We start from the raw sequence: 17,584 nt of genomic DNA, 5'->3' as shown, positions 1-17,584 counted from the left end.
TATGTTGTAAGCTGCCTTGAATCCTCGGAGAGGGGCGACATAAAAGTAGAAGAAAGAAAGAAAGAAAGAAAGAAAGAAAGAAAGAAAGAAAGAAAGAAAGAAAGAAAGATAAAATTCATTTGATGACAGCATGGAGCCTGCCAGAATTGCAGTTATGTGATGTTTCTCTTTATGACCATATTCTGGCCTTAATTGAGAATTACCGGTACTTCAAGGACGTAAAAGGATAATAGAAAATAGTATCTAGAGAGAGTAAAAAGTAATCAAATGTAACAGGTATGTGCGAATACTGTACTGTATACTGTATTTACCAACAGATTTTAATGCTTGTGAATACTTGAAACATTTATACACTCCTAATAATTCTTAACGATTTCCTATCTGCTAAATCAATACTACCACTCAGCTAAAGCCATGACAGACAGTCTCTACGAGAAAATTAAGAACTGTAGACTGCATTTATCCATTTTGTTTGCATGTGGTTTTTTTCTCATGCATGTTATTTATTTTAGAAATAAATTGAAAAATGATTTGTTTTCTGAATATCTCCACTTTTGACTATATTAGTACATGAAAGTTGGTTTTGATACCCAGAATGTCACCTTCCTTCAGCCTCAAATATGCTTCAAGATGCTTTTCAAACACCCCAGAAGCAGCTGCATATGTAAAGCATAGGAGGGGACCAATTTATCTCTACTGAAATTATCTATAAATCTTTCACCTAACCCCACAAAGACAACAAAAAAGTTGAGGTTTTTTATAAATTTCTATCGAGGCCGTGATACATAATGAGAGTACTCCACCCTGCAATAACCACAATATAATCCCCTCCCTTTAAAAATTCAGAAACATCTTCCAAAGTCAGGTAGCATTATCACTATATATTTTTAAAACGTATTAGCAAATTGATTAAACTGCATTTTAAAACTGAGTCAGACAAAGAAAATTCAATTCTAGGTACAAACCCAAATAAACAGCCATCTATGAGATACATGCAGATTCAGGCTAGTGCATGGTAAACAATGGAATTAAAACACCAAATCTAGAAACTTTAGTTATGTATTTAACTTAAATGTATCTTGGAATAAGAGTACAGTGACTCAGTGAGCATTACCATGTATGTTGCAATATTTTGTAAAATCTCTCCACCACTTCTTATAGAATTAATTTTACTTTTGAATCTATTCAGGGATAGAGATACCATAAATTCAATATAATTCGCACTTTAAAATTGGTGATACCTTCTACATTTTGTTAAAATTTTATCACTTTGAATCTTTGAAGTGGAAATATAGCCACTGATATACCTGCAGATTGAGAGTCCCAGAGGAACATAAGAGGGCCTTAATAGATTTGATGCATATGTATCCTTCAATGTTCATGATTCATACATAGAAACATAGAAGACTGACGGCAGAAAAAGACCTCATGGTCCATCTAGTCTGCCCTTATACTATTTCCTGTATTTTATCTTAGGATGGATATATGTTTATCCCAGGCATGTTTAAATTCAGTTACTGTGGATTTACCAACCACGTCTGCTGGAAGTTTGTTCCAAGAATCTACTACTCTTTCAGTAAAATAATATTTTCTCACGTTGCTTTTGATCTTTCCCCCAACTAACTTCAGATTGTGTCCCCTTGTTCTTGTGTTCACTTTCCTATTAAAAACACTTCCCTCCTGAACCTTATTTAACCCTTTAACATATTTAAATGTTTCGATCATGTCCCTCCTTTTCCTTCTGTCCTCCAGACTATACAGATTGAGTTCATTAAGTCTTTCCTGATACGTTTTATGCTTAAGACCTTCCACCATTCTTGTAGCCCGTCTTTGGACCCGTTCAATTTTGTCAATATCTTTTTGTATTCCAAATGTGGTCTCACCAGCGCTCTATATAAGGGGATCACAATCTCCCTCTTCCTGCTTGTTATACTTCTAGCTATGCAGCCAAGCATCCTACTTGCTTTTCCTACTGCCCGACCACACTGCTCACCCATTTTGAGACTGTCAGAAATCACTACCCCTAAATCCTTCTCTTCTGAAGTTTTTGCTAACACAGAACTGCCAATGCAATACTCAGATTGAGGATTCCTTTTCCCCAAGTGCATTATTTTACATTTGGAAACATTAAACTGCAGTTTCCATTGCTTTGACCATTTATCTAGTAAAGCTAAATCATTTATCTAGTAAAGCTAAATCATACTGTGTATATCTATATAGTAGCCTATTAAAATGCAACTCAGATGATAGCTGTGTCTTCCCCCATGATATTTTTATTTTGTTCTCCCCTATTATCCAATCATAGACATTTGTTTTTTCAGAAATCTGCATGCAAATATACCGAACAGCTTAGGTATATTCCAAAAATTATTTTGACTTCTGAACTCCTCCATATATCACAAGTTATCACACAGATTCATAGTGCATTGTGCAGGATGAAAACAAAACATCCTGGTATTTTCCAAGTACATTTCAAGCATTTTCATATCCTGGCCTTTTACCATTCTGTACTATATTTGTACTTTCTGCCAGTACTTTGTTGACTTGTTCTACAAAATCTTCCTTTTTAATTGCTGTCCAGCATTTTCAGGAAGTATTCCTGCACAACTGCTTCCTATTTTTCTCATGTGTAGATTTCAAGACAAGTATTAACTTCTGAGCAGGACAGGAATTGAGTATTCAACCATACTATCTTGCTTTTTCAAGAAGTGTAGATAACACTTTCCTAATAGACATCTTTAAAAAAAACCTAATTCTAGCTTCACCAGAACATCTTTGCTCTCCTCTCGTCTTTTCTTAGTCATTTGATGTTCCATAAGAAACTAAAAATCTTGGTTGTATTTATAGATTAATTTTACAAGGGAAGGAAGAGCCCAATGTCACTATGGTGAAAAATTTAATATGATTTTTAGGAAATATGTATTGCTCTTCCAGAAACTGGATAAAGTCATCTAAAATCTGGAGCATTTACTGCATTTTTTCTCTCTAATAGTACACTCTGAAAAGCAATATCAATAACATTTATTATTTTTATTATTTTATTATTATTTATTAGATTTGTATGCCGCCCCTCTCCGAAGACTCAGGGTGGCTCACAACAGTACACAGTGCTTTACAACCCTCTCTAAGTGGTTTTACAGAGTCAGCATGTTGCTCTGAACAATCTGGCATCCTCATTTTACTGACCTCAGAAGGCTGGAAGTCAACTTTGGTGGTACAAACTGAAAAGAAACACAATATACGATAAGTGAAACAATCGGATTCCCATACTTGTTTTCTAATCTATCACCCCAAAATGATTTCTGATGACTTAGTTACCTGGGGCATATTGATAAACTACAAAGAGACCTAATGGTTTTCACAGAAGCTCATCCAACAAAAGGAGTCATTAATGAGGTGGCCCAGTGGTTAGAATCCAGTATTACAGGTTACTTCTGCTGACTATAGTTCAGCAGTTCGATTCTCACTGGCTGAACTATAGTCAGCAGAAGTAACCTGTAATACTGGTTACACTGGGCCAACTCATTAATGACTCCTTTTGTTGGAGGAGCTTCTGTGGAAACCATTAGGTCTCTTTGTAGTTTATCAATATGCCCCAGGTAACTAAGTCATCAGAAATCATTTTGGGGTGATAGATTAAAAAACAAGTATGGGAATCCGATTATTTCACTTATCGTATGTTGTGTTTCTTTTCAATTCGTACCACCAAACTTGTTATGCTCAAAATATTCTGCTGTATTCATACAGCAGGTTTCCTCTGTGATATTATCAATGCTACCTGCATCATCACCAGCTCCTTCATTTGTTTCACCTTCTTTTAGTTCTCCTCACTGATACCCAACCACAATGATCCAGAGTCTGTTTCCTTTTTCACCCAGATCTCTTATTTCTATCTTTTCTGCACCAAAAAAAATATACAGGCTTCATTTTCTTTTTCAACAGATGAAGGAAATGTGACCATCTTATGAAGGGCTTTTGCTTCTTTCCTCCTCTCTGAGAAAGCAAGTCATAGGAAACCCCACCCTGAATTGCTTGTATCAGTGACATTATTCATTGAGGTTTGTGCAGCACCCTACACAAAGACACCATAAAAGTTCCATAAGGCCAGATGCAGAAATGTTGCATCTCTTGCTGTGTAGCTCAAATGTTCTACCTCTCGCTTCTGTTATCTCCTAGCTCGTTCAAGGAACTGTCTCCACCCAAGACTGGTCTTGGTGCAACACTTCTGACAATTTCCCTCCCCCATGCTCAGATCTACTTCTATTGTGTGACCTTCCAGATTTCCAAGCTTCCTACTCCCCACCATTTTACCAGCCCCGATTTTTCAGATGTGTAAAAAGTCAAGTAGAACGGAGATCCTCACTACTCAGCAATGGTGTAGGACTAAGTTGTCCTGTATTCAACCCAGGGGCTCTGACTCCAGATAAAATCACTTCAGCCCTTGGTTTAAATATCAGTGAGCTTATTTCTTCTTAAACCATTATCCTATCCCAGTGTTTGCAATAGCAAAGCATTATTAAAATTAATTTATACTTAAAAATATATGTCCAAACTTTATTGCGCTATGATCCCACAAAAAATCCGGACAATATCTGCATAGGCAAATTTAGATTTTAGTTCAATGAGTAAAGTTCAGACAGGTTATGTTTGTGTGGTTCTAGAAGATGGAAAGGCACGTATCAGTATGCCCTTGAACTCTTTCCTAAGGTTAAAAAGCTCTAAACTAGCCCTACTCACAAGTTTTGGTCTGAAATATGACTAAGCTAACCTGTGTAATAGGTGGGATAATTTCTTTTGTTAAAGGACTCATTCTCAAGGTCACACATTGTGGGCACAAACAATTGCCAGAAAGAGTAAAGCAAGAGATGAGTAAAACCTGAATCCAAGGTGGCATTCTTTGTTTCTTTGGCATATAGCCTTTTCTCTCTCATTCTTTCATTTTCCAACATCTTCCTTTCTCTCCAAAAAGCTGCCAGTTAGAAAAAAAACCCTGACAGCCATAACAGAGAGTCAATCTTTTGTGCTATGGAAATCTTTAGAAATCAGACCAAAGCTTTAATTCCAGGTTGCCAACTTTGATTTAAATTTGGTCTCTAAGTAACTGTTTATCATTCAATGAGGAGAATCTCATGCACAAGAGGTTAGATAGAAATGCAACTACAGTGTTCCCTCGATTTTCGCGGGTTCGAACTTCGCGGAAAGTCTATACCACGGTTTTTCAAAAATATTAATTAAAAAAATACTTTGCTGGGTTTTTTCCCTATACCACGGTTTTTTCCACCCGATGACGTCATATGTCATCACCAAACTTTCGTCTGCCTTTAATAAATATTTTTTAAAATAAACTTTAATAAATAAACATGGTGAGTAATAATCTGAATGGTTGATAAGGGAATGGAAAATTGCAATTTAGGGATTTAAAGTGTTAAGGGAAGGCTTGTTATACTGTTCATAGCCAAAAATAGTGTATTTACTTCCGCATCTCTACTTCGCGGAAATTCAACTTTCGCGGGCGGTCTCGGAACGCATCCCCCGCGAAAAGCGAGGGAACACTGTACTCCAATTTTAGATTTGTGGCCACCCAAGATCTTGAAAAATCTCATTATATAACAGTATTTTAACCATGTCACTTAGAAGCAGCGATGGGCTACTAGCTGAAACGCTAAATTGCGTTCGCCGCCGCGGCTCGTAAGTGCTTGCGGGGCCAGCATGATTTTGCTTATGCACCTGTGAAGGTAACAAAATCGTGCACGGAGCCGCAGGTGCGCCCGTGTTTCGACATGCATGGAAGCAAAAAACCCTCACTGAAACATGGGTGCATCTGCGGTTCCGTGTGCGATTTTGCTACCTTTATTAGGTGCAGAAGCAAAAGCACGCTAGCCCCACAAGCACTTATGAGCTGCTGTGGCGAGCGCAATTTAGTGTTCCAGCTAGTAGCCCATCGCTGCTTAGAATTCATACTCTGTTTAAAGTTTCCCAATTATGTTTCCTATTTCTACCATACTAATTTTAAAATCTTCATGAAGAAGCGTATTCAGGATACTAATTGCACTAATTAATTACATTAAATAATTCTCCAGTGAGTAGATATTTTAGATTCCAAATTAGTAGAGCTCCATTATTTGTTTGTTGTTTGTAGCAAGCAAAGTGTAAAACTAGTTGTCTGATTCAATTTTCACAGTGAATGCATCACTTTATCCATGAAATCATTGGATAATATTAAGTAGGAAATCTGTCTACAATATGGCATTATTAGGGATTTACACTGCAGGATAATGTTTAGGTAAAGTTGCACATGGACAATGAGTTAAAAGTATAGGTGTTAAAAGTATAGGTAGTTCTCAATTTATGACTGTAATGGAGCCTGCCCATTAGTCATAAACTGTGAGAGTCATAAAATGGGTAGTGATGGGAGAACCCAACAGTGTTCGGGTTCGGCAAGTTCGGCCGAATTTTACGCAAAATTCGGCCGAACCCGAACTGAACCCGAACTCGAACGGGGAATCCCTCCCATGAAGAGATTCCGGGGCAGAGCTTTGACGTCACCGGCAGGTTGCGAAGGACGCCAAGGTGATCACTTCCTGGATTCCATGGAATCCAGGAAGTGATCACCTTGGCGTCCTTAGCAACCTGCCGGTGACGTCAAAGCTCTGAATGCCGAACATGACCCCGAACTTTGGAAAAATTTCGGGTTCGTGTTCGGCATACCGAACACCACAAAATTCGGTATGGACCCAAATTGTGTGGGTTCAGTTCGCCCATCACTAAAAATGGGTTATCATGTGACCAACTCAATTTTACAACTTTTTTGTAGCAGTGAATCAGCATTGTTGTTACCTGAATCTGCAATCATTAAGCAAACCCACTGACCACTATTTTTGTTGGAAACCAGAAGTACAGTAAATACCTGTTCTTAGCAAAAAAAAAAAGTTGCAGGTTATAATTATGTGACTGTGGGGCACTGCAAAGAGCTGTAAATGCAGGCTGGTTGGTGAGTGCCCATGAGACTAGGACGGGGAGTCCATCAGAACTGGGTTGTAAGTACCCAAGCGGAGGCAGCCCATCAGCACTTTGAAGTACAGTGGTACCTCTACTTACGAACTTAATTCGTTCCATGACCAGGTTCTTAAGTAGAAAAGTTTGTAAGAAGCAGCAATTTTTCCCATAGGAATTAATGTAAAAGCAAATAATGTGTGTGGCTGGGAAAACCACAGGGAGGGTAAAGACCCTGTTTCCTCCCAGGAGATTCCTAGAGAGGCCTCAGAGCCTTCTCCCCACATTTTGCGGCCTTGTTTCCTCCTAAGAGATTCCTAGAGAGGCCCCACGGAGGCTTCTTCCTGCCATTTCCGGTTACAGTTTTGGAGGCTCGGGTTTGTAAGTGGAAAGTGGTTCTTGAGAAGAGGCAAAAAAATCTTGAACACCTGGTTCTTATCTAGAAAACTTCGTAAGTAGAGGCGTTCTTAGGTAGAGGTACCACTGTACTGTAATTACAAGGCACAGACTATCTTTATTTATTTCCATGAGCTAAAATTCTGCAATCCTACTGTAACTGTCATGTCAAACTGGAATTAACCATGTGCACAATGTCCATGCATCTTATTATTTCCTAAATATAGCTAATACTGGATAGGAACACCTGAGCCCTTTAGAGGATCTGAGGATCTGTTGCAATTATTGGCATCCTATTCAATACTGCAGTAAAGTGCAAAAAGCAGTGGACACACAAGCATTGAAGATGACAAAGTACTGATACATGGCTTTATGTCACACCGATCAAACTCTTTGCTTTACTACTGCATAGAATATAGCACCAACTGGTGGTGCCATACAGAAAAAAGAAAAACACTAAGAGCATTTTCTCCCTTTTTTCCCTCTGGGCAGGAGCTGTACCAAGGTAGAGGAGAAATAGTGTTTGCCTCAAAACTGCTAGCTAGTGGCACTGACATTTTGGAGAATGATGGTGTTGTGGTTAGCTCTGGCCCTGCTCCTGCACCAAGGACTGTGGATGTGGGGGAGACATCCACATGCTGCAGGCCTGTTTTGCCCCCGGTGGAATCTGCTGATGAAGGCCCCTCTGACCAAGAAGACATGAGTGACAGGGAGGAGGAGAGTGGGGCAGACAGCTCAGAAGGAGATCTAGCTCCTCCTTGGATTCAGAACAAGAGTTATTGATACAGCCACGCATGCGGAGAGCGATGCATAGGCAGCAACAACTGAGAGATTATTATCAAAGAAAATGAGGCCACCTGTGGTTGGGTGGGGCTGTGGTAATTAGTGAGGCTGCTATAAATAGCAGCCTGTGGGTTTGGCCATTGTGGAGGATTATCTGATCGTTGTGTTTCGTGACTGCTTTACTGACTTTGACCTTTTGTGTGCTGATTTTTCCCCACTTTGAAACTAAACCAGAGCAAAGTGTGTTTCACTTTGTGAAAGAAGAAGGACTGTGAATTGCCTCACAGCTGCAAGCTAAGTATCACAGAACTGATAAGGGACTTGTACAAATTACCAGTTTGTTTGGAGACGAGTGCTCTTGGCTATACCAAAAGAGGGCTTGGTTTAAGTGAATTTTCATTATAAAGAACATTGTTTTAAATTTTCAAACGTGTGTGTGTCTAAAATTTGTACCTGTGAATTTTTAGGAGGATTCTACCAGAGAGCCCGACAGAACAGATGGTCTGAAGGTAGACAATGCTGATGTGGTTGGATCACATCAGCATTTTATTCAGCGATTTTACTTAGCTACAGCACGCTAGTCACTGTGAGGATGTCCTTGAGGATCTAGTGAGTTATTTTATTATGCAAAAATATTGAGATGAAAGAATCTAGAGTGACCAGGATTCAAGAACTGAAATAAACTTCTGTTCAATGTTTGCATTTCTCCTTCTAGCGATTGCTATCGAGACAAAAGAAAATAGGGGAGGGGGGGGCACTTCTGAAGGATGCTAGGTTTCACCTCCCTTCGTTTTTTGAAAAGTCCTGTTATACAATGTCTTTGGCATTCTCGGCGGAAAGGAAGTTCTTTCTATCGAAGCAAAGAGACCCTTTGTGTGATAGCATGTTGGCAATCAACCAATGAACTCCAGTTTTGAATCGGTTGCCACTACTATTTTTAAAGCTTTTTATATTTCCTCTTAGACAACCATCCCATTATTGATTTTTTTTAAAGAGAGCAGAGGAATCGTAAAACTCCAGAATCAAAAAGAGTCACTTATCAGCACCGATTCAAAATTGGATGACTGGTTCAGAAGCCCCAAACGAGGAGTTCAGAAATTCTCTGGAGAAGAACAATATTGCATTCAGCTGGAAAGTACATTTCTGCTCCACCAAAGAGCTGGCTGGCTCCACGATACTTCAGGCTCTATCTTGAGGACTCTCTAAAATCCAGCAGCTGGCACAGCATGGACCTATGGCAGTCATCATCTACAGCGAACATTCCCCAACCCCCACCGCCCCGGGTCCAAAATACTAACCTCAAAATAAAATACTTCATCAAACTGTGGATTGTTTGTCTTCTTTTTAGCTTTAGTCTTTTTGACTTCAGATCTGCAAGGAAAAAAAAGGGCAAGGCAGAAATGTTACCCAAAATAGCATAACATGAAAGGGTCAGGCCTAATATTAGAATTATTATTTCAAAAGTATGTTTAACAGTAGGGGTTTTTTTTGGGTTATTTCATCTCCCTAAGCGTCTTGCAGGATGAGACAGGAAGCAGACTTTTAGCTTGTCCATATCTCTTACTGCATTAAAAAAAACTCCAATTAATTGATGATATACATATATACATTCTGCTTTTCCTTAGAGATTCAAAGAAACTCTATGAATTTCTGTTGCTGAGAGTGGACTTGAACTTGCATCTCTCTGGTTCTAGTCCAATACTTTCTAAGTTCTCATCAACAAAAAGCAAGCATTTTAATTATCTTGTCTTGAGTTTATTTCTCATTTTCTTAAAACTTTATCAAGTGATTTATAAAGAAAATAACTCATTCCATGCTCTTAAAAAGTGCTATAGGTCTTAACCAGCCCTTTGAACTATGCTCAATTCAGTGGACTTCTTAAAATGGAATCACATGATCTGGACCAACAGCAACACTTTGATCAGTAGATTGTTACCACAACAACCTCTGGAACAACTCCCCCCAGAGATTAGAATTGCCCCCACCCTCCTTGCCTTTCGTAAGCTACTTAAAACCCACCTCTGCCATCAGGCATGGGGGAATTGAGATCCTCTTTCCCTCTAGGCCTTTACAATTCTATGCATGGTATGTATGTATGTATATCTGGTTTTTATATTAATGGGTTTTTAATCATTTTTAGTATTAGATTACTATTGTACACTGTTTTATTATTGCTGTTAGCCGCTCCGAGTCTCCGGAGAGGGGCGGCATACAAATCCAATCAATCAATCAATCAATCAATCAATCAATCAAATTGGATTCTCCATAAAGCAAAGTGAGAATTTAATATTATGTCACAAATTCTTAAAGACCATTTCAATTTTTATTTATTTCACAGGATACTTCATTCTTCTTTAACCACATTGGAAAAAAATGAATAAGCAATAAATGTTACTAACCTGTATGGTCCTGCTAATGTAACTGTTGCGTAAGGATCACACTGGCCGTTCACAATCGGGAGCCCTTGGCATTCTAGAACTCTAAACAAAAAGATAACTGTCAGGTAGAATATCACAACAGGAAAGGCAGCAAAAGGTGCTCTTCCAAATTTTTGTTTCACTTCAAAAATGCAGAATATCACAAATTGCCTTATGGATTGACCTTTTGCTATTGAGATGTCTGCAGGTTAAAAGTATCTCAAAATGGCAGCTTCGATAGTATTGATTGAAACTCTTGTTATGTTTTGTGTATTCTCCATGTTGACATATACAGTGGTACCTCTACCTAAGAACGCCTCTACTTATGAACCTTTTTAGATAAGAACCAGGTGTTCAAGATTTTTTTGCCTCTTCTCAAGAACCATTTTCCACTTACAAACCTGAGCCTCCAAAACTGTAACTGGAAAAGGCAGGGAGAAGCCTCTGTGGGGCCTCTCTAGGAATCTCCTGGGAGGAAAAACCGCCGGAAATGTGGGGAGAAGCCACTGTGAGGCCTCTCTAGGAATATCCTGGGAGGAGACAGGGCCGGAAAAGGCAGGGGGAAGCCTCCATCGGGCCTCTCTAGGAATCTCCTGGGAGGAAACAGGGCCTCTACCCTCCCTGTGGTTTCCCCAATCGCACACATTATTTGCTTTTACATTGATTCCTACAAGAAAAATTGCTTCTTCTTACACACCTTTCTACTTAAGAACCTTGTCACGGAACAAATTAAGTTTGTAAGTAGAGGTACCACTGTATTTTTTTTTAAAGTTGGTTGCAGGAATTGGATGTCTAGTTAGTAAAAAGGCCTGGGGGTGATATGATAATAGTGTTTGGCTGGCTGTCAAAAAGAAGAATCTTTACAGAGAGATTGGATAGCCAGTTTGTCTGGAATGTAAGGGTCTCCGGCTAGAGGCCCTCCAAGGTTCCTTCCAACACTGTTATTCTGTAGCTCTGTAAGCATTGCTGTGACTTCCATCTTGTCTTTTTTTAACTGTACCTTACAGATGTTTTATTAAAACTGTTTTTGGGTGGGGTTATCTAGTTGGATCACAAATGTAATAGACGTAGAATAATAATCAGATAAAATAAACTTTTATAACCATACTTTTTTTTAAAAGGGGGGGCTTAAGATGTTCTTCAAGATATATTGCAGAACAAAAGACATTAGAAGCTTTCTGCACTGTAGTCTTCGGTCAAATGTCAGAAGAACAGAGAACCAAATTCAACATGCATCTGGATGGAAAGCCAAAAGAGAATCACTCTGCACAGTCATACAATTATTCATTCATGTGGAAATCTATAAATGGTCATGTAATTAATGTCAACTCTATGGCCCTTAAAAGGGGACAACAATCTATTGGCTTTGAGTTCAAGAAAGCCAAGTTATGAGCTCATTCTTCCCTAACAATGATGAGGCCCTGGTATTTAATTAAGAAAAGGTTTGGGGGGGGGTTTCTCTTTCTTGTTTTCATTTTTACTAACCTCTGAAATGTAACTGACATGAAAATCTGATTAATTTCATTTCAACAATTTTTTTCCTCTCGGTAGAGGAACTTTAAAGCTGCAAATGGGTTCTTATATTCCACCAAAAGTTTAAAAGACAATACATCCAGACAACTGGATGAATTTCTTTCTTAAATGTTTTACTTGTTCTGGTGCACTTCCTGACTCACTGCATTCCAGGCTCACTCTCTCTGAATAGAGTGGCATTTAAGAATAACTATTAGGAGGAAGTAAGAGAGAGAGGAACAGGAAAGAGAGTGTGGGTATCATTCTGTCCTTATTCACGATATGGAATTTGCTTGGTGTTGTGGTTAGCTCTGGCCCAGCTCCTGCCCCAAGGACTGTGGATGTGGGGGAGACATCCACATGCTGCAGGCCTGTTTTGCCCCCGGTGGAATCTGCTGATGAAGGCTCCTCTGACCAAGAAGACATGAGTGACAGGGAGGAGGAGAGTGTGGCAGACAGCTCAGAAGGAGATCAATTATCTAGCTCCTCCTTGGATTCAGAACAAGAGTTAATGATACAGCCACGCATGCGGAGAGCGATGCATAGGCAGCAACAACTGAGAGATTATTATCAAAGAAAATGAGGCCACCTGTGGTTGGGTGGGGCTGTGGTAATTAGTGAGGCTGCTATAAATAGCAGCCTGTGGGTTTGGCCATTGTGGAGGATTATCTGATCGTTGTGTTTCGTGACTGCTTTACTGACTTTGACCTTTTGTGTGCTGATTTTCCCCCGCTTTGAAACTAAACCAGAGCAAAGTGTGTTTCACTTTGTGAAAGAAGAAGGAGTGTGAATTGCCTCACAGCTGCAAGCTAAGTATCACAGAACTGATAAGGGACTTGTACAAATTACCAGTTTGTTTGAAGACGAGTGCTCTTTGCTATACCAAAAGAGGGCTTAGGAATTTTCATTATAAAGAACATTGTTTTGAATTTTCAAACGTGTGTGTGTCTGAAATTTGTACCTGTGAATTTTTGGGAGGAGTCTACCAGAGAGCCCGACAAAACACTTTGCAACAGCACTCTGCTCCCATCACACCTACATGTGAAGCAGCAACATAGCTGTAGCATCCTTGCTTGTAAGGAAACAGAAGATCACACATGTGCCTCATGGGTGCTAATCAAGACAGAATGAAACCAATAGATTACAGAATCAAATAATGGTCTCTCCAGAAGAGGCTATTTTGCCACTGTATAACAAATCTCTAATGTTTCCTCACATTAGCAAAAAGAATTCCATCCGAAAAACCAGTTCTGCTTCCCAATCAGACTAATTTTCTATTGGCCCCTAATCTGTTGCAGAACCATCAGGTACTTATTTTATTTGCAAGTCTGTAATAAATAAGTAGAATTTGGTGGTCGTTCTTGACTAAACTCTATTAAGTTACAACTGCTACATCCTTATCTGGATGCTGCCTAAGGTTGATGGCAGTTGAGATCATTCTCAAAGCCATGTTTTAATGTTCTCCTTCTGTCCTTCATTCAGGAGGAAAGTGTACAGTGTTCCCTCGATTTTTGCGGGTCTGAACTTCGCGAAACGTCTATGCCACGGTTTTAAAAAAAATACTCCATGGTTTTTTTGCAGACCAAGGGTTTTCTGGTGGTGCCCGATGTACAATACTGTGCGTTTTAATTCTTCTCCCCCCCCTCCACCTCAGCCATCCTGCTTCTTTAAATAAAAGCTCCGTTCCCGCCCCAGCCTTCCGATCCCACCCCTTTAATTCTCAGAGTGTTGGTACGCTCCAATTGAAGCCGCGCCTTACTGCCACCCGCTGCCGCAGCAAGCACAGCAAAGCCCCCTGCTTGCTGCCCTATTGCCCCTGTGGGTTCTGGTGGTAAGTAAAATCAGGAATGGAGGAGGGAGGGAAAGGAAGGAAGGAAAGGGAGCATCTCTACTTCGCAGAAATTTGACTTTTGCGGGTGGTCTTGGAACGTATCCCCTGCGAAAGTCAAGGGAACACTGTATTATCAGTTTTACAGCCCTCACAGCCTGACTTTATTGTGCTTCAATAACTAGGCCTGGTGATGTTCCTGTGCTCATACAATGTTGAGTAGTTTTAGATCAGCAATGGTGGGCTTCCAGTCATCCTTTCAACCAGCATCATCGATGAGTGAGAAAACAAACACAAGCCTCTCCACTGTATATGCACTCCACTTGACTGCAGAAAATACAATTTTAGTAACCGAGTAGTTGATGCATGGAACTCACTACCTGACTCTGTAGCATCATCTCCTAACCCCCAAAACTTTACCCTTAGACTATCCACGGTTGACCTTTCCCTATTCCTAAGAGGTCAGTAAGGGGCGTGCATAAGTGCACCAGTGTGCCTTCCGTCCCCTGTCCTAATGTCTTTTTATTTTTTACTAGTACCATGCATATGAATATTATTATATCTAATGTTTCTTCTTGGTTTTTTCTTTTTCTTTTCTTCTTACTAGTATCATGTATATGAATATTATTATATCTTTACATACCTAGAATCACTGTACCCTCTAAGGTGTGCGGCCGCTCACTCCAAAACAACTTCCCGCGCAACCTTTTCTAAGGTTGCGCAATGGGAGGCGCCGGCCACTCCCGCCCGCCGCAGATGTGCCGGTGCCGGTGCCAAGTCTCCCTGCTCCCCACCCCAGGCGCTTCCGCTCCCCTCGTGCCCTTGGCCTCCCGCCGCTGCCCGCCCGATCCTTTTTCTTCTCCTCCACCTCCTGCCTTGGGGCGCGGCTCCTCCTGCAGCAGTGGTGGCTGCGACTTCTCTTCCTCATTTGGCCACTAGCAAAGGGGCTGCGAGAGGGGCAGGGCAGGTGTTCCCGAAGTGCTCCCAGGCTATGAGAGGGTTTTCTCCGACCGCTGCGGGACCGCCCGCCCCGCCTCTCTTGAGTCGCAGCCCCTTCGCTTGGAGCGCTTTGCCAAAGTGCTTCCGATACTATCTATCTATCCTTCTATGCCGCTCGGTCCCGAAGGGATTGCAGCTCAGACTTTATACTTTTCTGCCCACACTGAAAAAAAATTAGAGGGAACATTGCCTACAATATGTACTTACAAACAAACAAACGAATAAATATATCACCAAGTGGAACTAGGGGTTGAAGCACTAATTTTGGGAGGAAAGTGGATTATTTAACAGGTATATCAACCTTCCATTTCTCTGACCATTTAATTCTTTAATTAAAAATTGAAAGAGCTGATTTGAAATACAAAGCTGAGACTCCTGAATCAGAGTCTTGTGTTATTAAATCACCAGATCTTTATTTTCTTTCTTGCTCCTGAACACCATTCTCCCCAAGAAAATTAGGAAAATGATTTTTTGTGAGGCAAGAAGTCTGCTTTTCAATATCTCTTCCCTACCCTCTCTTGTGTTTGTATGGCTCACTATTTCTCTTTTTTGTGATCTCCCAAATAGCGGGACTCATGGGTGACAGAGCTATCAATCTCCTGGCCTGCAATGTAAAAGAGAAAAAGACTAGTCGTTCACTCTCTTTTACAGCCAAATCCAAAATGGACCTGCAGGCACAACATCCAGGAGCCAGATGAGGCGGAGGCATTTTCTCCACAATCTAGTTGGGCCACCGGGAGTTGTACAGATCCCTTTCCCAATCAGGTCACCTCTGGGCTCTTCCCTGTAATAACCTAGATTGTAGGCAAGTTGACAAGTTTTCTGTTGAGAAAAGAACAAAAATATAATTTCCAAACTAGAACAATAAAGGTTGGTTCTAAAATGACACCATGAGGACATGTCCCTTGAAAACAGCTATTCCTCATGCCAAGGGAAGCAAAATGTGAGAATAACAAAGTGGAGGAAGCTGATTTAATGCCTGGCTTTGGCATTAGACAACTGAGATCATGAAGGTGGTATTTGACTACTAGAAAAGTTTTCAATTAGCAATAATCGCGCCTCGGATAAACCTCATTGGCTACGATACTGCCACTGCGCAAAGCTTATTATACTGCATTTTAACTTATTATTTATTCAAATTCCCTCTATTTTAGCCAATTTTACTGTATTTTAACCAGTCACAGTTTTATGATGACCGATGTGGTCCTTTTTCTTGCTTTGATATGGTCGATTGACTAATCAAATAAAGTTGATATTGATATTGATATTGACTACTAGAAACTGAACAGCTGCAGGAAAAGGATGTACAGTATTGCTTCACAAGGATTTTAGCCCTGACAGAAATCACCGTAGGCTGCCCAAAACAGATCCTACCTGAGAGAAAAATATCCATCCTAAATCCTGTAGTAATGTTTGTTTTATTCCAATCTTTCCCACCTCCTCTGAAAGTACCAGCTTGGAGAGCAATACAGTATTCTCAAAGACTAGACTCAAGAAGGTCTAGTTTTCCCTCTTTTGCCCCATTTCTCAGGCTCTCCTGACCAGCACAGCAATTAAATACAGGCATACAGACTTTACATAGCTCAATTAATTTTCTAGGCTAGGACTTCCAAAAGTCTCTCAGTCAAAGTCTGGTTAGTTAAGAATCTTCATTGCCAACAAGCATCAGACTAAACGAAACAGGTGACTGTCCACTACCAGTGTCAAGGTGCAAGTGGCTCTTATAGCCACAGTTGTTCAAACTCATAGCAATTTCCTTCTGCCCTTTCCACAAATTACAGGAAACAGTGGTCCTCAAGTTACAAATGTAATGTAGCCTGTCAATTACATTAGTAATTACATTCTGGCATCGGACAAGAATACATCCGGGTCCGCCTTCTGCCGCACAAATCCCAGCGACCGGTTAGGTCCCACAGAGTCAGTCTTCTTCGGGTCTCGTCAACTAAACAATGTCATCTGGCGGGACCCAGGAAAAAAGCCTTCTCTGTGGCAGCCCCGACCCTCTGGAACCAGCTCCCCCCGGAGATCAGAATTGCCCCCACCCTCCTTGCCTTTTGTAAGCTCCTCAAAACCCACCTCTGTCGTCAGGCTTGGGGGAACTGAACTACCCTTACAATTTATGCATGGTATGTTTGTGTGTATGTTTGGTTTTAATAAGGGTTTTTAGAATTATTTTAAACATTAGATTTGTTACATGCTGTTTATTACTGTTGTTAGCCGCCCTGAGTCTACGGAGAGGGGCGGCATACAAATCTAATAAATAAATGAATGAATGAATGAATGAATGAATGAATGAATGAATGAATAAATAAATAAATAAACAAAACCCAAGGATTTGTAGGAGTGAATCACATAACTTGAATGTGTCCACACATTCACTAATCAGATGTATGGGTTGTTAAGCGCACATGAGGTATGTTAAGGTAGTGAAGGCCATCGGACGCTAGTGCAGGGACACCACTGTGTCCAGCCACCACAGGCCTCCTCCCACCCATTGAGAGACATTATTCTCCTCTTTCCACCTCTTCAGGTCCCAAGCTGTTTTGGCCTTGCCTCCCCATCCCATCACCAACAGCTAAAGTACCTTTGCCACCACATTTGAGAGCCCCAGACTTCCCACGCTCACCTCCAACATGGCCTTGGATGCCAGAGTCCT

At 40.5% G+C, this 17,584-nt stretch overlaps 2 protein-coding genes and 1 pseudogene across 2 annotated transcripts in view; all 3 read right to left on the bottom strand.

The window, feature by feature from the left end:
* The window catches only part of LOC139166905 (uncharacterized), a 984,072-nt gene that overhangs the window by 431,581 nt on the left and 534,907 nt on the right, over positions 1-17,584 (bottom strand). The window lies entirely within an intron of this gene.
* Positions 1-17,584, bottom strand: part of RASA3 (RAS p21 protein activator 3) — a 188,510-nt gene that overhangs the window by 47,928 nt on the left and 122,998 nt on the right. The window contains exons 6-7 of the mRNA XM_070751116.1: positions 10,572-10,652; positions 9,471-9,543 (exon numbers count right to left, since the gene is read on the bottom strand). Of these exons, the coding sequence (XP_070607217.1) occupies positions 9,471-9,543; positions 10,572-10,652 (154 nt within the window). The remainder of the gene's footprint in view (positions 1-9,470; positions 9,544-10,571; positions 10,653-17,584) is intronic.
* LOC139167440 (U4 spliceosomal RNA) lies at positions 15,954-16,032 on the bottom strand (annotated as a pseudogene).

This window comes from Erythrolamprus reginae, chromosome 4 (assembly GCF_031021105.1).
Source record: "Erythrolamprus reginae isolate rEryReg1 chromosome 4, rEryReg1.hap1, whole genome shotgun sequence".
In the NCBI taxonomy this organism is placed as follows: domain Eukaryota; kingdom Metazoa; phylum Chordata; class Lepidosauria; order Squamata; family Dipsadidae; genus Erythrolamprus; species Erythrolamprus reginae.
This window is presented reverse-complemented; position numbering and strand designations above follow the sequence as displayed.